The sequence below is a fragment of the Perissodus microlepis genome, chromosome 12 (assembly GCF_051167445.1).
Source record: "Perissodus microlepis isolate ML-2025 ecotype Zambia chromosome 12, ASM5116744v1, whole genome shotgun sequence".
In the NCBI taxonomy this organism is placed as follows: Eukaryota; Metazoa; Chordata; class Actinopteri; order Cichliformes; family Cichlidae; genus Perissodus; species Perissodus microlepis.
The window spans coordinates 13,712,198-13,736,082 of NC_140472.1; the positions used below are offsets into that span (position 1 = coordinate 13,712,198).

A 23,885-nucleotide genomic window follows, 5' to 3' on the forward strand; every position below is an offset into this window, starting at 1 on the left:
TACCAACATGTCTCATTGACTGTGACATTTGATACAGTAGTGTTGTACTGGAATACAGTAATTCTTGCTGGGTGTATGCTATGCAGTTTGAATTTGTTCAGAAAATTATGTAGCCTGTAGTAAAAAGTAATCTGACTTGACATCTCACTGCTTGTTGTAGCAACAGGCCGTACGCAGTTAAGTTGTAAACCCGTCTGTTGTATTAATTGGAGGTGAAAGGGATCGCTTTCTATTCTCATGCACACTTCCAGCTCTTTGTGGCCGGTGCTGAACTACAAGCTATAGAAATAGCTTCATAACTAGAATTCTTTTCATTGTGTTGGGCGTATTGAATTGTGCTGCAAAAACTGGCCTGGCAGCAATAGCAGTGAGATGTCACCAGAAGAGAATTTACCTTTATGTGTGCTGGCACCTTCCCAGCAGTAATTTCATGGACTAGAGACATTTCATTAAACTGTGTTCAGCAACACAGCCTCTTTAAAGCTCATCAGTGACCAATTAAACGCAGCACATGACGAGCGTGCCACTTATCTTCACCACCACAATGTGTTGTCGTCCATCTCCACTGCCCCCAGACTTTCACCATACTTTCCCTTTCCACCACAAGCATTTTTATGATGCAAACAGTGAATGTTTACACAGAGAATTAGCAGGTTTCTCGGACGATAATGGCCTCTCTATAGGAGTAGCTGTAGAGACTTATGGAACTAATTGACACCCCCGGAGGCTGGGAAAGTTTTGGACAGCAGCTCTCTGTCATTATCACTACTGCATTTATTTCTGGCCACAGCAATTAAGAGATACTAATGATGGAGAGCCCGCTAATTGGCCCAGACTGTTAATGAGTAACTGGGTCTGCATTGCTTGTTCCAAACTCTTGTGGAATGTGCGGACCATGAAGTGGGCCAGTGTTTGGAGGGATTCAGGGGAGTAGCATGGCTGCTGTCCTAGATCCACTGTACTTGGTCTATGATTTCTCATTGTCCTGCCTGTTTGTCATATTTTCACGATCTGTGATAAGTGCATTATGCAATCACTAGCAGTATTTGTTTACTTTTTTTTTTATGGGGACCTTGAGTAACATCGCTTAAGATGAAAATTGATGTAGTTGGAAAATGTACGTTACAGGGTGTACAGTGTATAACGTACTATAGTTGGCTCATATCTGTGTCTTTTTTTTTTTTTTTTTTTTTTAGACCTTATCAGAAGATTTGCTGATACAGTCACAGTGTGCAATCAGAGGTGCTAAAGACTGTGCAGGTCAGCATACTTCACACTCTGTCACTGAAAAGAATTACTGTGGTTAAAGAGTTGTCATAAAAACATCCATAATGTTATTATAGAAAAATGACAGTCAACAATAAAGTGTAATTTCTGTGTTTATTTCCAGAAGCTTTCTCTTAGACCGAGCCTTGTGTTATGAGTTGAGTAACAGAGAATAGAAAAGAGATGCTACTTGGTGTTTATTTTTTCTGTTTGATAGCAGCGGTCTATACTTAAAATAGCTTATGTCATGAGCTGCGTGTAGAACTATATATTACTTGTTGCGCTAATGTCTTCACCACTTTTTCTCCGTGAGATGAGTTTCAATGAGAAGCTGCAGCTGTGTGTGTGTTTTAGCAGTACGGGTGTTGATGCGTATATGACTGTAAGGGCTTATCTTTTCATCACATTATCACACTGCAGAGCTCTTTGTCTCCAGGTGAAGTCATACTACAGACAGGCTTCAGTCCATTAGCAGAGCCTGAGAAAACCTGCAGGTGAATCACGTCTTACCAGTAACATCAGCACAAGTATTTTAATGCTTTAAAAGGTATTCTGGGTTTATGCTCATGAATATTTCAGAAGTTGTGCAACTGATGATTAGTTAGTGCCAGGTTTTAATTACACTAGTGGAATCTACCCCAGTGTTTACTGAGATACATATTCACATATAAAAACTGTTGGTTTTACCTGCAATAACCAATAGTTGCTATTAGTTACCCTTTAATACTTTGCTGTTATCGTCTTGTCTCTTTGTGTCAAAGTACACAGAGATACAATGAGAAGAATTTTTGATAATGTGTTTATTGGAAAAGTAAAGCAGTAAAAGCATTTTTTAAGATGTTCTTAGTGTCAGCAGACACTATTTAATCATGCTAATGGGTTTCTTTTGTTTGAATACATAATATCACAAAACCAAAATTACTTCTGCATTAGAGTCCGTTATACAAGATTTATATATATATATATATATATATATATATATATATATACATACACACATACACACATACACACACACACACACACACACACACACACACACACACACGGTGTTCTCATACAGGTCTTAAAGGGCACCCATACTAAATATGAAATCATACTGTACTCTAGAAAGTAGTCAGTAACAGTTAACTATGTACTCTTAGCACATTGCTCTGTACACTGTGTTTCCTTAGTCTTCAAAGAGCACTTGGATTTAATGAAACTGTTTAACTTAACAAACGCTTTAGAAATGTTGGTCATGTGAATTTGGTCTCAGATTCTTTCCATTCTTATTTGATGTGGTTGGATAATCTATGTCAGAGAGGACTTAGGCCAGTGAAAGAAGCTGTGCTGGAGATAAAGGCCATCTTGTGCAAATGATCGCTGTCCTCTCCTGTTGATTGTATTTTGAACCTGTCTCAGGCATGTGACTTTTTGAGATCATTAAGGCATGCACATGTTTAGGTCTGACATTTCTTATACCTGATGTTGTTTCTTTTATTTGTGTTTTTTTTTTTTTCTCCCAGAGTTTGGACAAGAGTGAAAAAGAAAGATCCGATCTCGCCATGGCACTAACAGTAAACCTGATTGGCCCTTCACCATGGGGCTTCAGAATATATGGAGGACGAGATTTCAAGAAGGCCATAACTGTATCAAAGGTATTCGTTGACAGCAGTCCTGACGCTGAACCCTGTCACACCTTATAATACCATACCCATGTTTTTTTCAAAACACAGACTGGAATGCCATGTCATGCAGTCAACTTCCTACTTGCTACGCCTCTTTTCTTGTCTTTGTTTATGTCTGCTGCAACAGCATACCTATTTCCTTGACAACTGAACCCATTAGAATAGAATGGAAGTAGATTGCATTAGAAGGAAATCGCTGATTACAGTAGAAATGGAAGCTGAGGTGGGAGGTGAGAGGTTCCTGAGTTACAGCGACGTGTAAATGTGTGAGAATATGGATTGTCCTGTGAATCTGTGCACTTTAGCATGTGTGTTTTATTTTTACTGACAATATTTTCCCAGTTGGATGAAGTAGAAGAAGTGGAAACATTACTACTGTAAGCAGACATTCTGCAGTAAACACATCCAGGAAACTTGCTCAGACTAACTACATGCCAGAGACACCCTGTTCACCCGCACATCCTGGTGCTATATCACCATCTCAGTGTGCTTTTTTTTTTTTTTTTGGCCCTGTTCACTGAGCCTCCCCGCAGTCCATAAAGGATAAGTTATGGCAGTGCCATGAAGAGGCATCCATGCTTCAAACAGCTGGAGTTTTAAGCTCCTTAAACTTCAAAAGCACTTTGTTTGGCCCCACTCAACAGCTTATGCTAGAAAAACTAGTCTTCTCATGAATAATGGGTCTGATTTTGTTAGTGCTATCCAGTAAACAACACCAGAGTGTTTACTTGTCTCAAATATCAAACGTATCCTGTGAAGTGACAAGAATTCCTTCTCAAACAACAACTTAATTACTGAAATTGGTTTGTAAAGTGTGTGTGAAACAGTTGGTCCCAAATCCCCAAACAGAGATGTAGGTTTAACCCTCTGTAGTGGTTTGTGCTTGGCACAGAAATACCACGGGTGCACTCTTTTTATTTCTGTTGGCCTGAAAGATAACGTGCCCTTGTTTTTCTTAAGCACAGATTTGGGAAAAGATCCCCCAGCTGATCTTAGTTTATGTGAAACCAGGCATGTCCTGATCAGAGAAGGCATGCAAAACTGTGGGTCACCACAGCAACCCTTAATTGCCTCTCAAGTTGGCCCACAGACATGGTACCTCTGCCTGGCTAAGTGGGCAAATGGCCTGTGACTGGCATTTACTCCACATACATTTGCCTCTAAAGAGGCAGCAGAGAGTGATGGGCTCTTTATTCATTTTTCTTTGCATTCTTTGTTTTATTGCCTCTCTCTGTTTTTAATTGTGAGGCAACACAGTTTGTAGCAAATGACATACTTTCTACTAAAGTTTAAGCTTCAGATTTAGTATGCCTGTGTGCTGGGTCACAGGGACCAAGCTGAGCGAGATCGTTTGGACCTTATATTTTGGCCCATTAGTGTGGAATTCCCTCTGATGTGGGGGCATGGTACTGACTCTGACACGTGGAGAGGCTGGTTGCAAAGGTCAGAGCAGTCAGCCCATCGAGTACAGTCACACTAATGACTTCTCCCCAAGGGTGTCATGAATTCATCTGCTTGTGACCACTGTTGGGAAATCCTGTGGTGTTTGTCGGCATTTACCGAGGGCTGACTTTTAGGGGTAGACATTTGGGTTAATTATGCAACAAAGTATGAAACAACTCTTCAGTGTCTTTTCTCATTTATTTGTTGTGCTGGAGGTCAGTCGATGTCAGAGTATACACACACTCATGGGATAAGTCAGAGATGTCTATGCTTGTTAGATAGCTTCCTAAAAAGTGTTGTTTTTAAGACCTGGGGCTAGGACTAAACTGGAGCTCGTGCCTTTGTTCAACAGGTCAATGAGGGCGGCAAGGCAGAGCAGGCAGCCCTGCAAGCCGGTGACATTATTTTGGAGATCAATGGAGAAAACACGGCTGATATGCTGAATGCAGAGGCCCAGACCAAGATCAAGAACTCCAAGACCTCTCTGCAGCTGGTGGTGGAGAGGTATGCTGACATGCAGATCTGAAGTAGGACTAACATTTGAGCTACAATGTCATTTTTTTTTTTTTTTGTGAATATGTTTTATAGACATAAAATAAACAAATACAGTGCCATGCAATGCAACAACATGCAGGCTGCATAGTCCCACATAGAGTATCTTTTACGTCTCTAATTTTCTCTGTTTGTGCCAAGACCACAGTCTCCCTAGCTTCCATCTTTCTTTACACCGTTTTTAAGCACTGTACAAACAAAACAAGTGATTATAATCAGGGGAAATGCCAGCATGTATGAGAGCCACCCTTCTCCCTTCCCTGGTCCTTCTTAATAAACTTTACTTTGAGATTTTCCTTGTTTGGATGACGGGAGTTGGGAGCTAAGAAAAATCTTTCCCTTCAGTCGGAATTGCTCTTGGCTTGATTAAAGATCCTCCCTGAAGTATTATTTGTTGTCACAGTTGCCTTCCAATCATTTTTTTTTTTTTAATTTCTGTTATTACACACACACACACACGCACACACACACGCACACACACACGCGCACACACACACACGCGCACACACACACACGCACACACACACACACTCTTGCACCACATACTTCCTTTCTGGATGTCCTACGTCCATGTGAGTGAATTTTTCCCGTCTGACCTCATGTCTCCTGCCAAGCCAGAAACAACAGTAATTCTCCTTCGCTGCCCAAGACAGTGCCATTCTGTCTGTTAGCTGTCAGTGGTTACACCGAAGCTTCTGTTTTTAATTTTACTCATTTAGCACTTTAGATCTTTGACTTATGTTCCGATGAGCTCTCTTGAGGATGGTAATTGAGTGGCACAAGTCTTTAATGTTTAATGAGTTCTTTTCTTAGCTGAGAGCACTCTCCTTCCAGCAGTGATGTGGGTGCCCACTGAAGGAAGCTGGCATCAGTCTGTACTCAGAAGTTTTGTTTTTAGCTGTGCCTGATGTTTTAAACTGAGATAGTGGTTTATTGTTGGTCAGTTCAACATCAGATTAATCCCAGACATAGCTAACTGAATATGTTTTCAACTGAAGGAGTAGCTACCCCATTTCAAATTTGATCCTTAAAACGTTATAGTTTTGTTTTTTTTTGTTTTTTTTCCTGCTGGATGATGTTGACCATTTTCTTCATGGAGCTAGCTTTCAGAGCACCTTTTGCTTTATTGTGCAGTAGTTTTCTTCTAATTTCCTGCCTTTTTAAAGTAAAAATGATAAATAAGTAAATCCAGGTTGTATGCCGGATTTATATATATATTTATTTTATAGGGAAAAGGGTAATGTGATATCAACACACAAAAATCAGCTCTTGTTTATTGCCGGTTTCAATCCTTTTCAAATCTAGTTGTAGATGAAGTGTTTTTGGTTCATTTTCTCAGAGTGGTATTCCAAAAATTCACATTTTGAATTTCCAGATGTGAAGGCTATTATCAGTACAGGGTTTCGGATGCTGATTTTGGGTCAGTTTTACATCTCTGTGGTTCAGAATCACACATTGTTACCACTAATAATTCTTCTGTAAATGAGACCTGTTAACCAAGAGCATTGGTTACAGCCTAAATACTCATCTGACTTCTTACCGTCCGTAGGCCACAGCTTCCTCTGATGTTTGATATACATGCTACAAAGTGGAAGTAATGAGTTTTTCAGGCCTACAATATTAATATCCTTCCTATGGGAAGAAGTGTCTTACAGGGACTGGATCAGTTTTTGTCTTCTTGCCATCTCTTCTCCACACAGTATGTGGAGCCAGAGCCACTAGAGGTGTGTTTCTGGGTGATTTACCACAGGCATCCAGGCCTTCCTGTGTGCCTCATTACCTCAAGCTCAAGCAAGAGGCAGGCAGCTTCTGGCCCTGCAGCCAGGGGGGCATTGTGTGTTTGCATTGGCGCTTCCACTACCCACATTTTCCCCTCCAGCTCCAGTGATAGACTTGCTCATAATGTATCTTCTGTTCAAGAAAGAAAAACAACAGTTGAAAACCTGCAGAGAGATCAAGGGAATATTTTGTAAAGAAGGCTCTGCAGTAATCTTAAAGATTCATGACAACATAATGGTGGACACTTGGCAGGGCACTGACACTTTTTTTTTTTTTTTTTTTTTTTTTTTTAATAACTGATTATTTCTCATTGCTTTGGCTCTTTCTCGATGGAAATCGATTTTTTCTTTTCTCCATGTTTGTTGGAGAATGAAAGTCGGCAGTCCTATATAAAGTTGCACGATATCCCGTGTTGATGCTGTTCCTGTATCATTATAATAAAATTAGTCCGGGTCAGCATTGCAACAGACAGTGGATGTCAATGCATTCGGTTAACAGGTAATTCTTGGCTGATGCTACAAACATGAGTAATCATAAAATAGTTATTATACTGGATAAATTAATCAAGAAAACACTGGAAAAGTTTACAATTTGTAACGGGGTTTATGTAAACAAAGACATCTTTTCTTTTTTCCCCACTTTACAAAGTTAAGGCATCACAGCAGTGTTATTGGTCACTTGCAGTAAACCAGTATTATTATTATGATGCAGGAATGCAAAAGTTGATCAGATACATTTGATCTGTTATTGTATATTTTACACATGTTTGTATGGGATATTGTATTTGTTTTAAATGTTATATACCTATGTGGTATGTGACTTTTGTTGCCATGATGCCAGGTCTCTCTTGGAAATGAGATTTTTAATCTCAATGAGATTTTTTACCTGGATAAATAAAGGATTAATAAAAAAAATACACCTATAAAGTCATTTGATCTGCTGTTCTCTCTCTTTCAAGACCTGAAACTCCCGGCGTTGGACAAACCAACGGCACTCCTGAACAGCTCATTGGACGTTTCAAGGTCAGTGCTGAAGCTACGGAGAACTTCAACATATTTGATGTCCCGCAATCAAAGCAAATAAATAAATCTGGACAGAATAATATCCATAATTGTCATGTTTTCTTTTTTTCTGTATATTCTGTTGGTTTATTTGTAAAAATGTAAACGAATCTTGACAGTATACATGCATCACACATCTGTTTACAAGTCTGTTTTTCTGTCCACAAATAGCCGTAAAACCTTAAATCATTTTTAGTACTTGTATTTTACTGAGCTCACACTGGGTGTAAGAGTTCATCAAACAATATGTAGTGATAGATGACATGTTTTTGTGGTGACATTTCTCACAAGTACCTCTGTTGATCCTTTTACAGCTTGCATGGCCAAAACACAGGATTAAAGATCAAGTCATGTTCAGCTGAGTCTAATGTAGTAACATTTCTCTGATGTGATGTATTTTTTTAGGAAACAGTAAAACTGAATCAAGATGAGAATCAAAACTATAGAGAGTACACCATCTCCAGCCCTGTGTCACGATCTCCAGGACCGTACTCAACAGATCGTCCTGCCAGCCCCGATACAAGGATGGAGATGGTGACACCAACCATCAACAAGAGGTAGTGCACTCATGCTTTTCAAATCACTGTGATACTTTGTTTAAGCAAGTCCACTTTTCATTTTGTGGCACATAAGGTTTCATCTAATACTTTCTGACATGCAAAGTTGTGTAGAATTCTCTGCAGAGAAACATGAGTTACAGTTTTCTCCTGTAACATTAGAGACACAAAAAAGCATTTCCCTAAGCGTTAGCGGTCTAAAAAAGGAGATTTTTAGAGCTCCACATTTCAGGTGTATGTTTTTTTTTGTTGTTGTTTCTTTTTCTTTTTTCTTTCAAAAAATCCAACCGTTCACTTCCTAAATAGGCTTGTATCTGGACAAAAAGTCTGCAGCAAGTGGTCTCTTGACCCAACAACAGGCAAGCCAATAGGTATGGGAATAACAGACAGAAAGTGGAGCCATGGGATTGTGCTGTAGTAACAAAGGATATGCACAGGATATCACATTCCTCCGTTTGCATTCACGTTAACAAAAGGCAGAATGTGGAACATTCACCGCGGTTTTGTCTGCACTCGGACGTTTGTTGAACAACCTTTAATAGGCAATATTTCAAACTAGATTTCCTCCCTTGCATGCACTGGTAAAGTTTCCTGCCCAGGACTTGATTTAAGTATTAATATAATTTTTTGTTTTTGTTTGTTTTGGGGGGGGGGTTGCCTCATAAGCTATTAAATCTGTATTTTGTAATGCAGTCCTATTGATTTATTAAATACAATAAACTCTTTGCCACAGTAACTTGTAATGTGTATAAGGAAATAAAGTGCATAGATCATTCACAACAGTCATAAAAAAAAACAATATAACCAGGGTGAGTTGGTCATAGAGTTTATGTTATTATTATGATATTATTAGCCTTTTTGAGGCAGCGGGAACTATGAAGCCACAATAATATCACAATAGCGTAATACATACTGAGATAATAAAGGTGCCACGTGCTACAGTAAAATATATGCAGTACAGAAGAATCTCTGACGACTGACGCGTGTCTCTGTGTGAATTATGGCCAACCTAAAAGCATAAGTGCTTATGACTGATATCTTTTTTCTTTTCTTGTCCATATGTTACAGTTTTCAGCTGCACTCAAGGTCACCAGAGGAGAGAAATACGAGACTGTCAGGACTCGTGTCACAGGTTGGTTGAAGTGTTTTTGTTGAAGGTTTTCAACAGTCTGCCTTACACGTAGGAGTTATTGACTTTTGTTCAGTCATTCTTTTTTCTACCTTGCAAATAATGAAGCACAATTTCTGTAATAAAGAGCACTTAATTAGATGGAGACAGTGGTTGCTAAGTAACTTAAAATTACTGTCTTCAAAACACAGTTTGTGGGTGTCCTTTTTTGTTTTACGGTATTTGTGAGTCAGAATCATTATTTGCGTGTCCAGGCTTGAAAGCCATAGATTTTCCTGGACCGTCGTTCATCTGTAGCTGCAGTTTTAGGCTGCAGTTCACACAGACAGTACAGCTGAAGATTTTTGTCCACTGTGTATTACTGTGTGGAGAGTATTTATTTTGACTGGGCTAGTCCAGTCCGCTAGAATGACTTATCTGAAGCCTCAGCCTTCCCATTTGAATTGTTTGTTTCTGATGCCACAGAAGGTGCCCTTGAATAGGTTTGCGGACAGTGTACTGACTGTGCACTTAACAGTAAAGGCAGGAAACTGATAAGGTTTGGCATTTTTATAGCAGGGTGTGTACAAACTACAAAGGTCAGCGTTCAAAATATCTGGCATTAAGATGAACAACCGTCTGGAGCTGCTTCATTCAAAGCCTGGGCCAAGAAAAAAAGCTATTGCTTTCCTTCAGAACAATGGCCATAACCTTTAGTTGTCAAAAATGGAGACTTATTAATCTCAATAGGCTGTAAGATATGGAGAGACGTAAAACACAGACTTATCTGTAAGTATGCTGTGTCCATTCCCCGTTCCAGCAACAGAACCAAAACCGGGGGACTAGAGCGTCTGGAAAGACTTCCGTGAAGTAAAGAGAGAAAATGTTGTGGGAAAGTTCATCATAAGCTATTTCAGCTATGCCTCCATACTTAGTTACATGCACGGGTCCCACTGAAGACGAAACATGTGAAATGACAGAACAGGAAAAAACATTCAAGACCTTTTGTAGTGCCACAAGGAATTCCATCCATTTTTATAACTCTGGACATTACATAACGTTAGATAAATATGCAGAGGTTTGAACTTCAAAACACTGGAGCATTCCTCCTGAGAGGCAGCTGCGTGAGGCAGTCCAGTTTAAAGGTTTTCCTTCAAGTTTGAGATTCTTCGTCACTTCCTTGAAGGCCAGTGGCTCATGTTGGGGTACTCTTGGTTGTTTAGACACCAGGAGAACCACTCTAGCTAATATTTAGCTAATATCAATTTAGTGTAACTAATTTTGACAACTGAATTCCACAGTTTGCTACAGTAAACTTATATGAGGTTAAAGCTTTATTAATTCCTAAAAACACTGTAGGCCACTTTGACATATCAGTTCACTTTATTTTTAGGGGGGGCATTTACAACCATGTTCTGAAACTGACTGTGGAGTTCCACTGTGGTGACCTGAAAACCATGGTGCAGTAAACTGGAAGTTGGCTTGCCCAAAACACATTAGGAGCTGTATTGTGGCTCAAAGCTCCATTGGCAAGCTCTTAGGAATGAACACACGCCTGTTGGGACAGCCTCACATGTTTGTGGTATTCATGGAGTCGCCCGTTCTTCCATTCTCCTTAACATTTTTAAAAATCATAATTCCTCTTATTTTTCTTCATTTGGACTCTGTATTGTCTGACTTCCTCTTGGAGCCTTTTCTTGGTTATTTTTAACCATTTGTTGAGTATCTTTGAATTAAATCAGTCTCAGGAAAGAGAGTTTTGGGTTTTGGCTGACCCCAAGAGATTTCTATCCCGGTTTTAAAGTAGTGATGAGCCTCCCACTGCAGCGCTGAGATTAGTGAGTGGAGTTCTTTCAGAGTGCTCGATGGGGAGATGGCTTGGAAGAGTTCTGCCATGGGTACATTGTGCATTATGTTGCTTGCGCTGGCAGGAACTCAGCATCCCATTGAGTGCTGAGATGTGGAGCGTCTGTGCCAAGGGCCTCTGTCCTGACTGAGAGGTGCAGAGTGCTTCTGTATCAGGTGATCAACTTCACTGAAAAGCTCCTAAAAGGCTTTTCCACCCCTGATTTGGCTCCCTGAGTGCAGAGAGAGTGGGGTGCGCAACAGGATCCGCCATTTTCCAGGGTGTTGGATATCCTGAGAAAAAGCCTGTATACAATAGTGGCTGTGATGGCCTGGTGTTGCTTTTTCCCTTGTGTCACAAGGCATGCTGTTGTGTGATGAAACTCAAATGGATGGGGGCTGGGGTATGGGGTGGAGTTCAGTGGACACCAGAGAGCCTGCTGACACTCGCAGACTGTACTTAAGCCATGTCACTCTAAGGAGAAACTTCTCAACACACAGCCATGTCTTTTGGTTGGAGTTTAGACCACCTGTGATACCAGACCGACCACATGTATGACAGAATCGAAAGATTTAAATGTATGTTTAACCCAATAATACCAATTCTACCACATGAATTGGCCTCGAGGCGACTTTTGTTGTGATTTGGCGCTATATAAATAAAATTGAATTGAATTGAATATCATACAGAAGTATTTGAGACCTCTACACAAGTGGGGATATTTTATTTCCTGATACACTAGAATTATCTGCAAATTATTTCATGCTTCAGTCTTTATAAGGTTAAAAACAGACATTTTAGTATATTTATATTTACTGTAGTGCTGTTTCTACCTCTAATTTTATGCCAACTTGCCTTGTGGTGAATATGAACTATAGAGTTCATATTTATCAGTGGCTCATATTTATCAATCAAGAATACGTCAGGACGTGGAGGGACTGGAAATTGAACTCTCAAATCATTGGCTATGTTACAAACTGCTTTTGAAGTCACAGTCGTGACAAAAGAGCTAAATGCATGGTGCATCCTAGATTACTGGAATCTGGACATAAGCTTGTTTCTGAACTGCTCGGCCACTGTCATGATTCAGAGCATCTGTTTATATCATCATGAAGTGACCACAATGGGATCTCTGTTGCACTGAGCAGAGCCAAAACCAAACTGCTCTTCATGAGACATGACCCGTCGCTCGACCATTAAGACTAGGCTCCGTGTCTGGGTTTGCAGTTTCTGCACTTTGAGGTTCCTGAGGGTTGCCTTAGTGGGCTGTCCGATCCTGTGCTGGGACAGTGAGGTTGCTTTACAAATATCCTCAGTAGTGTAAGATCTCCAGCTACAGCCGGGCAACACAACATTTTGTGCCAGCGCTGGCCAAACTTTTCCTCTCGATTCTAAATTTGGTGCAGTGGCCTTGGCTGTATGACGTGTCACGGAGCTCTTTATCTAAAGAAGTAGCTGTCAATCCCTACATCCTCTATTTCATGCATTACTGTCCATTGTTCTCCTCACAGGAGGATAGCCGTCACAGAAGGAAGGCGGCCTTGTGCTTCGTTATTCTAAATTGAGGCCAAAACTGTGCTCATCAAATTGGAGCAGGAAAAACGACTTGGCATTCAAGAATGGAGTTTATGTTTAATGGTGTCAAAATATAAACCTTTATAGACACAGTTGGATGAAAATTGAAGTAATTAAAGTATCAAAGAGGCTGGGAACTTAAGGAAAATTCAGCTCAACAGAAATGGCCACTCCTTTTTACTAAATAGAAATATACATATTATATAGATGATGATGATGATGGCTTGGAATGATGCACTTTCTCAGATCTGATGTGAGTGGGCCTCTTGTTTGGTTTGGCATGCTGGTGCTGTGCTAAGCCAAGCCAGTGTCTGGGGAGCAGTGCTGGCTGCACGGTCATGGTGGAGGGATGTTTTCTTCTCTGCACAGTGAGCTCTGTGACTGGGCAGTGTGAGGCCCTTTCACGTGGACCCGTAGCCGTTAAGCTCGGGGTCCATTGTGGCCTCTCCGTGGGCAGCATGCCTCTCGTCATCCCCTCTGATTGATCAGCACAGCTGTTTTTCTTTCCCCTGGAATGGAAAAGCAAACTGGGACACTTTTGATTCCCTGAGCTTTGCAGGCCTCCGGGTGCACTCATGGGGATAGATGGCCCTGAAAGTTTTATGGAGAACTGTTGGCTGAGAGAGATGGACCTTTTTACAAGTTGTTGGTGTTTACGAAGGTGGTTGAGCATAATGTCAACATTCCTAAAGTTGTTGTCAAGGGAATGACATGAATAACTGCCCCTTGATATGTTCGTGCCAACAAAAATAGACATGTTAGCATATATTTTTGTAGTTTTACACAGTACAACACCCACATTTTAGTGTAGTGATTACCAGGGGTGGATTGGGTGATCGTGAATCATAACTGTTAGGCTGCAGAAATGACATGTGGAGAGTAACTCTTCTGCACTGACATACCATAAATGCTGACATGTTAGATTTATGGTCTATAGTCATTTGTGGACATTCCTGTTGAAATATATGTGGCAGTTTTCCATCGCTATACAGAGTACTCCAGTATTCAGTACAGTTGGTTTAAATCTGTGTGAAATGTGAGAGTGGAACATATTGTTGTGATGCTGTGAGACTACTTACAGTTAGAGCTCTGTTATCTTTGTGGGAGGAACTGTAAAAAAAAACCCAAAAAACTGCAAAAATGTATTTATAAAAATTTGATCGGCAGTCTTGTTTACATTCAGCTTGTCTTGACTCTTACTGTAACCCCACCACACATTTTTTTTCTTTTTTGGCGCATGTGAAGAGAGTCATCTCGCTAACCATGAATTGGAAGTCCAGTGATTTTTAGTCCAACCATAATGAACTCCAGATGTCTAATGAGCTTGATATGCTGATTCAGTCAGAGCCTTGTGGGGAATTTTATAGGGATAAAAATGTGTTGCTCATAGCACCCTTTGTGTATAAAACACTATGCAGACATATTATTGACCTATTCAGTTCTGGTAGCAGTGAGTCTCTCTCTCAGGCCACCTACACTAGAGATCTTACTTCATTACTTTTAGCTTCAGGAATCATTTGTTTATTAAACTAAAATGCAGCACTTAATAACTGTTTCATGATCTGTTTCTGTCAAGCATGTCTTGCAGCACCCAGTATGCTCATCCATTCAGAGGTGTATCAGAATGCTGCTCATTCGATATCCAATGTTTCTTGGCAGTACTGTATGTTTAGAATCATCCTCTTATCTTGTTTTCTATGTTCTTCATTTAATCTTGTACAGTTTGATTGTGTGTGGCCATGGTAAATGAGTAGAGAGTAGAGGAGCTATTAGGACCAAAGTCACAAAAATCTATTCCTTTGTTCAGTGTCACTGCTCTATATAAGCCTATTCTACAAATGTCTATGTATAAACCCTGAGAAAAATGAGCTTGACTTGTAAAGAATTGCATGGACTGGAGTCCCGTAAGACTTTTGCATCAGTATTTTGGAAAAACAAAACAGAACACGAAGTTAGCATGCATTTAGATTAAAAAGAAAATTACCTTTAAGTCTTAATTGTCTTAGATTATATGCACAGGTATAGTCTCAGCACATTGTTTTAGTCATATCATTATTGGAACCAGGACTGTAATCGGAGATGTAAGACCTTTCATAACGCAGGGGCAGTCGGACATGAGCCAATAAAAAAGGTAAAGAATGTTAATTACATGATTTTTTTTTTTTTTTTTAATCCAAAAAGATGTCCTGTGTTTAACCATGTATTGTGTTTTATTTGTAACAGAATGTGTACACAGTGATGCACCATTGCTCAGACATAATTACAAGGCAGGGATCTATCAGTAACAGTGGATAACGAGTAGGTTACTCTTTGCCTCAGGCCTTTGCTCAGGACCTCCACCAGTGCCCACTGCTGGATAGGAAAAAACCTACACAGCTCTGATTATTACCAAGCCCAGAATGTCTGGTGTCCCCCGCCTCATTGTAGTGCAGCACTCATGTCTGAGGTGGAGACAGTGAATGAGCAGTTACAGCACTTTCTTACTGCAGCAACTGTCTTCCCAAAATATGAGCTCCTCTAGGCATCACTCCTATGTGCTGCTGGCCAGTGCCCTGTAATTGAAGCTGCAGGGTGGTAATGATGATGCACAGTGGCTTGGTTGGAGCCAGACTGAAGACTCCTCTGCTGGCACTGTCCCCAGTGTTTCCCATGGATCTTTATCTGAAACAGCTGCCTTCACTTTATTTTGGCATTTTATGCTTGTTGTGTCTAAAATGGATAAACTCTTGATTGTGTTTAGAATGATTTTTTTTCTTTTGTAACAGTTTTTATAATGCACTAAGGCTTTATCTCTAATATTGGTATATAAATACGTCACATTTATAGTTGCCCACAGTTTTGTTTTGCAGAGATCAGCCACAACAGTAAAATCACCTGCCTTCTAGTGGGTTGATTACTGTTATGTGCCAAAGCAACGCTGATCACATATTAGGAGTATATAAAAGTCTTTCAAAGGTGTATGTAGCCACTGCAGTGTCTCAGGCGTTTTTGGATTCTGCATTCTGAATCTTCAATTAGTGTTTTGGCTGCTGCTGTGTTTTTTCTGTTTTTTGTTTTCTTTTTTTGGAGACAGACATCACCACACAGGCCAGGCCAAGGCCAACATACCAGTTGCCAACCATCTTGCCAGAGAAAAATATTTATTTTCTAACTGGTGGGTTGCTGTAGGTTATTGGTAGTTACTGTGAAATGGATTTGTAAAGGCCTAGAGATCAGACAGCGGCTAGAGAGAATTTTGTATTCTTTGACCGGTTGGCAAGTCATTGTGGGAGGTTGCTAGCAAATGTTACAAACACCCACAAATTATTTGCTGATCAGTAAAACTGATCAGTTAAAGTTGCGACTTTTGAAGTGTGTTGGTTGGGAAGAGGGAAAGAACAGTGTCCATTTCTGGTTTGCACCAAACTTCTTGTAGTTTCACTACAGCAAAAAACTACAGGCGGCCACAACATTTATTTTACCTGGTGACAGCCAGCAACCTATGTAGTGACATGAGGGTCATCAAGCCTGTGTGACTGATTCCTAAGCTCTTAGCTAGTGCTATTAAGCTGGTTCAACTTTGGATGGGTACAATCCACAGATATAAATGTATGCTGATTATTCCTAACTAACATTACTAATAAACATTTGCCAATGCACCCAGAAGTGTCTTGAAAAAACACAGTCGTGGATGCTGGCAGCAGATCTTTTGGGTCTTGTAGGTTGCCAGTTTGGCCCTTCATAGACTGGGTTGGATCAGGTGCACCTGTCAGAAGGGGACCAACAGATCTCCATCTGACCAAGGCTGGAGAACTTTTTTGTGTTGTGCATGTTCTGGTTGAGACCACTTGTGTCACTTAATAGTGTGTGGTTATGCTTTATGTGAAAGAACATTAAGGTGGATGGTACTTGCCAAGGTAACATCTACATGAATAGGTTTTAATACAATGTATACTTTGTAATATGTGAGTTTCTGGGGCACCAGTGTTTGTATTTTCACATGTTAAAATCAAGCTGAATCCCATAAATGTCGGGTCAGTTTTTGCTGACGCACAAGGGTCTTCTCTGTTTCTTTCCCCAAGCATGCTGGGATAGGCTCCAGCCCCCTCTCCCCTGCCATGGAAGATGTGAGTGTATAAAATGGATGAACGATGAAAATAAACAGCAGGTTTCAGCACAACCTTAAGCTGCCATGTTTTCCACAGTAAGACAGATGTGGCCCTCTGTCTTACTGCTGCAAAGGGCCTCATCATACATAAAGTTAGAGATTTTAAAATCAAGACATTTTAAATGCTGGAGTTTATTTTGTTTTGTGTTAGTATTGGCTGTTTGGGCATTATATTAAATATCATAGAACTTCAAGCATGAAAAATGGTTAACATTGAAATGGAAAAAGCACATAGAAAAACCCAAATTCTGAAACCTTGCATGTTACTTTGGCAAAAAACATTGTTTGTGTTGGACCAATGGGACGTGGATATCCAATCTGTTCTCCAGGCAGATTTTTGTCTCTGTGCATTTCTATGTACAAACACACCATAATAAGCTAAACAGTGTACCTAAAGAGGATATATAGTGCTCAATAGCTTGATATGTTATTTTAAATGCAGTACAGCATTCCAGCAACTTGCCCTAATGATCTTGGGATTGTTGACTATGAACTCCTGATTACAGTTCAGCGCAGCTTTAATCAGAGCTTCCTCTTCTTGCCAGCCACAGGAACCACAAAAAAATTGGCTGATGATATTCTCCGCTGGTCTCTTCCATCTGTGACCATTCTCTCATCCAAGAAAGAAAATAGGCTTTCCTCAGCTCACCCGTGTCTCTTCTTGAGTTTTCTAGTACATGAAACATGGGGGCATTGTTGGCACTGTCATGATGCAGTTCCCCAAATGCACTGTAGAACTGAGATCACTGTGTGTAATGGTTCAAAGGCTTAAAATGCAACAGTGATGATCTGGAACAAAGCATATGCAGGAAGCATTGGTTAAGGCTTTGCTAGTCATGCAGCAGTTACCGCTATAAAATTCTGGCACTGGATTTCGCAGAATGGATTGTGGTGATGGGAGAGCTGCTCTGGTAGTGCAGACAAAGTTTTTTTGAACTTTCTAAGGTCAAGCTCAGTCACAGCTGCATACTCCCTGTCACAGTGGAGCGCATGTGTTTTTTCTTTATCCCTTTTGTTTTTCTTTACTTCATTGCATTCCTCTTGAGTCTCCAAGCCGAGCTGTGATTTTTATCCCTAAATTCTTATGATGTTGGAATGCATGAAGATCCACATTCAGTAGCTGGACACTTATGTAACATATATTTGGTTTGTATTAGAATAGATTCATCAGTACATACTGCTTGGCTTCACTGGGTCTTTAAGAAAGAATCTATACATATCCCTCCAGTACATTCCCTAGAGATTTGCTCAAATAAAGAGAGCATGGATGTCTCTATTCGTGCATAGTGATCATATGAAATATATGATGTTCTGAGCCTCTGCCTTTTGTGGTGGGTTTATCCTGGGAGGAATCATGGGGAGCCATCCCAGTGATCATTTCTGGTAAAGGCTTCCTGGCATCCGCCACTAATCTACCCACTCACTAAGGAAAAAGAGCAGGAAAATTGGACTCAATTGAGAACAGAGACATTGTTCAAAGAGTTTCTGAATTGGAAGCGGGTGCTGGCATTGGGCACACAAATCTTCGACTCCATCCATGCTATTTGTTCAGTACTGAGCTCTTGCATCAGCTCCAGCTTGACTTTCAGATGTGTGCTGGTTCAAAAGGTTGGGTGGAGCCACTTTGCTGTGAAGCCCATGTAACACTTGTGCCAGCTGGTGACATTTGAGGGAGGAGAAAAAAAAATCGGTGAGCTTTATTGCAAAAGCTGTACTCTTGGGTTGTCTGTGGGCTTCGCGATTTCCAGCACTAGATGTCCTGCACTGTGCACAGGCATGAAATGAAGTAACAGCTTTGTTTCAGAAGTAAACTTCAGTAGGAATATTGCAGCATATGTGATCAGCAAGTATGACTCCACCCCCACTGCCAATTAATCTGAGCTGTGCCAAGTAGTCATGAGGACTTAAAGCTTAAAATACCACTTTTGAAAAGACAGCAGTGAAATAACTGCCAGGTTTCTTTTTGCCACAGGTTGGCTAGTCCATTATCCTTGTTGAATGATATTCACCAGGAAATAGTCGGACCACATGTAACACATGTACTGCTCTAAATCATAATCAAGCTTTCAGCTTCCAAGTTCAGGATTGGGAAATATAATATGGCATTTTGATGATTCTTTCTTAACTTTGTACTGCATATTGTTTTTCCTGAGCTAAACTAACATGCTGAGGAATGAATTTCAGGAGTTTTTTTTTTTTTTTTTTTTTAACCCATACTGTTAGAGTAAAGATGGAAAAATCAACCTTTAACTTAATGGTGGAACTGCTGGATCACCTGTAGGTACTTAGCGCCCTCTTCTGTCAAAAGTCAGACTTCTCAATTTCAGTATTTGTACTGTAAGTGTTCATTTTGACTTATTTGTGTGATGCTGCTGTTTAACTACAGTAACTACAGATGAATAATCATCAGGTTTGTACAGCATCTGGAACCTATTAATGTACAAGCTGGCTCTGAGTTTCTCTTCAAACCAGTTTTCCAGTTAGCACCAAACACCTGTTGCTACACCATCAGTCTTCTATCAGCTGTGGGAGTGGAGCACACCTAAGACTGTGCATGATTATCAAGATGAAACAATGTTCATTTAGCTTGCTGAGATTGAAATTGATCAGCAGGAACAACCAGTAAAAGGAATGTCGGTGTGACTCAAGCTGTCAAAACCTTGACAGCACAGTGAATCACATTAAACAATGCAAGCATGTAGCTTATTTGGTACTTGAAATTGAAACATTTGACTAAAATCCGATGAAGGTTTCAATCAGATCTCGCCTGGTTTGATCTTGACTGAATGTGTCTTTCATAACAGTCAGATATAATTTTATTTCAGGTTTTCATATTTAGAGTTTCTGGAAATATGGACGAACTGCCTTCAATACCAAAACACTCCTTGGTGGAGAAGCTCTTCAGAATCTCACCCACTGAATTCCTGTCTCTGAATGGAGCAAAATACGTGGTGTGTCTCTTATGTTTAAATTGCATCATTTCATACATTTTTGCTCTCTCCTTCTCCACAGGACTTCTCGCCTTCAGACTACAGAAACAACTCTGTGTCCAACACAACTCCACAAGGACGCTTCTCACCCCAAAGTCCCACTGAGCGTGACGTACCAGTGTCGCCTCATCGCAGGTAAATGTTACACTTTTACTCCAACATAATTAAAAGCTACTTTTGACTCCTCCTATATACACACAGGATTACCACACCAAATGGATTGTTCTCTTTTTCTGAGAGCAAACCGGGACTCTTTCACTTTTTTAGGCTTAAATTTTAGGTGCACGCTCAAAGGAAAAACCCGACTTGGTTTACAGTGGCCGTGTTAAGCCGTGGTTGGCATTTTGTGGCCATAGTTGGGAGTTAAGTTGGTCAACTTTGTGGGAACATTCTGTTTTTAAGTATGAAAATTATGTTAATCATGTGTTATGGCCTTCACAGTTTCCAACTTTTAATGCAGTTGGGAATCTCCTGGTTTTGTGTAAACAGTGCTTCCACCACATCCATAACCAAGATGTTCTGGAGGAACATGGAGGCAAAACATTTTACAACAGCAGTTGGTTGACGATGGCTTTTCCTTTGATTTGATTTTCTGGTATTTCTTTCACATGATAGCTTGATATCCAACTACTCTAGGGCCCCCTTAGAGGACAATGCACAACATAACTTAAAGCTTTAACATGTATTACAGCGCAAGTTTGTTTCCTGTCTAATTGGAGTATACACAGTTTCAATGCAGTAATTTAGTGCCACCTATAGGCCTGTAGAGGCTGCACCTGCACATTCCACCATCACCTGGTACCTCATTTATAACTGTAAAGCTGCAAACATGGCATTAAAGTGGGTACTTACAGACCATGCACACACGTATTTTGAAAGGTTGGAAAACTACTAAAACGGGTGGTAATCATCGAACTTCTTTATTATTAGATTTTTATAGAAAGATTTGTATTTACATTTGTGATCCTTCTCAAATTTTGTACTTTATCAAAGAAATAATTACATCCAAATTATAATAACAATTAAGGCTATTTGCATTACACTGTGTTAGTAGTAAGACACTTATTATTACCTCTACAGAAGTGAAAATAGTTTTATCTGGTTGCATCAGTGATCTCATCTAGAAAAATTCTTTCAGTTTCTCAGTTGTTTCCTCATTTTTAAAATCTCTTTCAAAATGCAGATTAGCTGAGAAATCTGCCAAACCAGTTCCTTCATTTAGAGTAAAACAGTCAGCTTGTGAATCTACTGATATTGTCCAGGTGGTTCTCGATGTTTACTGCTTTTTGCAGAAACATTTGGAGTCAAATGAACCTTTGGGAAACACCTCATCACCTCCCTCAGCAATACTTTAGTTTCTTGTTTCCTGCCTCACCCTCTCTGATTAGGTGATGTAGCTGTAATTTGATTCTGTTCCCACTGTGCAGGTGCTGCCCTCCTAAGCATTGTTTGGAATATTTGTTGTCCCAGAAGAAATTGGTGTTTTCACTTCAGTCTCTCACACAATCCTTTCTGTCAGCACGCTCCGCTGGAGAACCCGGTGGCTGTTTTTTCTTTCCCCTCCTCAGTGCACGATAGTTGACTTTGGACTTTAGACCCAAGTCCAGCTGGGCTAACCATAGCTAGTGACGTGTCAGCAGCTGTAGTCAGACCCTTCCCAAAAAAGATAGATTTTTGCTTCTCCCCCTAATTGGCCCCCAGTCTAGAGCTTGCACAGAAAGTCTCTCCCTGTTCTTTCCAGCCAATCACAGACTCTGTAACACCCATTTTCCCACCCCTTCATGATGCATGGCCAATGAGTTTCAACTAAAGGCACACCTTTCAGTCACTCTTGCATTTTCTGTGCCGTCTGGTTTAGATAGATAGAGGTGTGTGCTCTTCATCTGCTTGTGTGTCAATATTGTTTGTTCTTTTGTATGTTGGTATGTTTGCTGAGTTGCTCTAGCACTGTTAAAAGGATAAGGACTTCAGCTGGAGTTGTTCTTCCCCACTTTTTTCACTCTCTTTCTCTCTTTTTTTCTTTTTGAGGTGAGTCTCGTCATCTTATGTTTTGCTGTTTTTAATTCCATCTCTCCATATGTTTTGACTTTGGTTTAGATGTTGTACTTCAAGGAAACCAGTTCAGAAATATGGCTGGAATTTAGCTTTGTGATCTTAGATGTTTCGACTACATGCAGCTATGCCTTGGGTCTCATTGTTGCTTGCGTGAGCCAAGTCTGGATACAGAAACCAGCAGCACATTTGTCTTGGCCACTGATATATACATGTGAGAACATTGGAAAGCGCAATTCCCAAGAGTTTTGTGGAATTGGATTTAAAAGTGATAGTTGTTTTAATGTGCTTGCACTAATAATCTGTGTTCTTGACTGCTTGTTCAGATGCATGCATATTTTCTCTGACCATAAGTCCTGTTATTTGTATTCTTTTACCTAGAGTTTGTTTTGAGATAGCATGTCATGAGGGATGGTGAGGGAAAGGAAAAGGGGAAATGGCTTGCTTAGGGTGGAGCTGAGCATGTGGAAAACTTGGAGAGGTCTGAGAGGTCTGTTTTCAATTTGAACCATGTTCACTGATGCAGAAGAAAGGGTCTGAGCATTTGTTTCATTCACATACTTTTTGCTATGTCTGTTTGCCCTTGTTTGTTGCAGCCATGTTCGCTAAGTGGGAAATGGGCTTTGCATACACAGAAATATATCTTATGAAAATTCTCTGAACATGTTCATTTAAAACCATTACTCATCTTTGCAGCTGGACAGTGAACCTAAAACCCAAGAAACCAGGACTGTTTCCTTTTTCAATGGCCATGTCTGTCTCTTTGCCTCAGCCCAATTCCAGTTTAACAAAGTTGTCTAGTCACATAATTTGAATTACCAGTCACGCAAACTGATTTGTTTTTTAAAAGCAACACAGTCACAGATTTCTCATCTTGAATCAGCTTTAAACTCATAATAATTGAATGTATAGAGCCACGCTACATGAAGTTAAAAGGAGAAAAAATGTTACAAATCTGCCAAAACCCAGCAACACGCCAACTGTAATGTTGTTGTACAAAATAAAAAAGCTTTATAGGTTCACATCTGTATGTTAAATCACAACAGTGTTGAATGAAGTTGAGGGCTTTGTCTTCACACCACAGGTGTCAGTTAAAGCATAAATATCTTGGCAGTAGGTGACAACAGGTGGGACAGTCAGTCAGGTTGGGTTATTCTAGCTGACAAAACGGCTCCTATTTGAAGTAATCAAATCACACCTAGTCTGAACAGTGTGTACCTGGCCGACTGGTTCCACATGACTGAAAACACTCCCTCCAGACAAACACACATACAGGAACAAAATTTTGTGTCTTACCAATGGTTCTGCCAATCTACATTTTAGCACATGGGTTTCCTCAGCACGGGTTGCTTGGAAGACGGAGCTTTTATCTGTTAAGTAATAATCATTCAGCTCACAGTGTCTAATCCCCTTTGATGGAAGCTTCTTCTCCCCTCCTGCCCTTAACCTGAAGCTGAAATTGCAAAAATGCAGAGTTTGAAGTAATTTTCTATGCCTGTGTACCAGCGACAACAGTGGCTGGAGGCATCATGTGTTTGAGTTGTCAGTCTGCATGTACGTGCAGCCCGTTCTCATGAACATGATGTGTCAGGGTCACCTCGAGGGATTTTATAAAAATTTGGCACAGATTTGAAGTTGACCTCAGGGCCAGTGCAGCTTGTCGAAACATGTTTTTCACCACAACTCAAGAATTCGTGGGCTAATTTCACAAGTTTCTAATGGGATAAAATGATGTGATGACATTTCATTTTGAAATGGCCAAAGGTCACACCTTCACAAAAAGAGACACGCAACTGCGGGATCTCATGTTTCTTGGCTGTTGGAGAGGCTTTTGAATCA

At 40.3% G+C, this 23,885-nt stretch overlaps 1 protein-coding gene across 5 annotated transcripts in view; it reads left to right on the forward strand.

Annotated features, from left to right (window-relative positions):
• The window catches only part of pdlim2 (PDZ and LIM domain 2 (mystique)), a 32,473-nt gene that overhangs the window by 4,208 nt on the left and 4,380 nt on the right, over positions 1–23,885 (forward strand). For 2 of the 5 annotated variants that reach the window (XM_084946443.1, XM_084946446.1), the window contains 7 exons: positions 1,197–1,260; positions 2,775–2,906; positions 4,732–4,883; positions 7,669–7,732; positions 8,177–8,328; positions 9,397–9,460; positions 20,017–20,129. In XM_084946443.1, coding sequence (XP_084802569.1) covers positions 2,814–2,906; positions 4,732–4,883; positions 7,669–7,732; positions 8,177–8,328; positions 9,397–9,460; positions 20,017–20,129 — 638 coding nt within the window. In that variant the 5' untranslated portion in view covers positions 1,197–1,260; positions 2,775–2,813. Of the gene's footprint in view, positions 1–1,196; positions 1,261–1,686; positions 1,761–2,774; positions 2,907–4,731; positions 4,884–7,668; positions 7,733–8,176; positions 8,329–9,396; positions 9,461–20,016; positions 20,130–23,885 lie in introns of all 5 variants that reach the window. The other 3 variants (XM_084946448.1, XM_084946447.1, XM_084946444.1) reach the window with 2 other exon arrangements.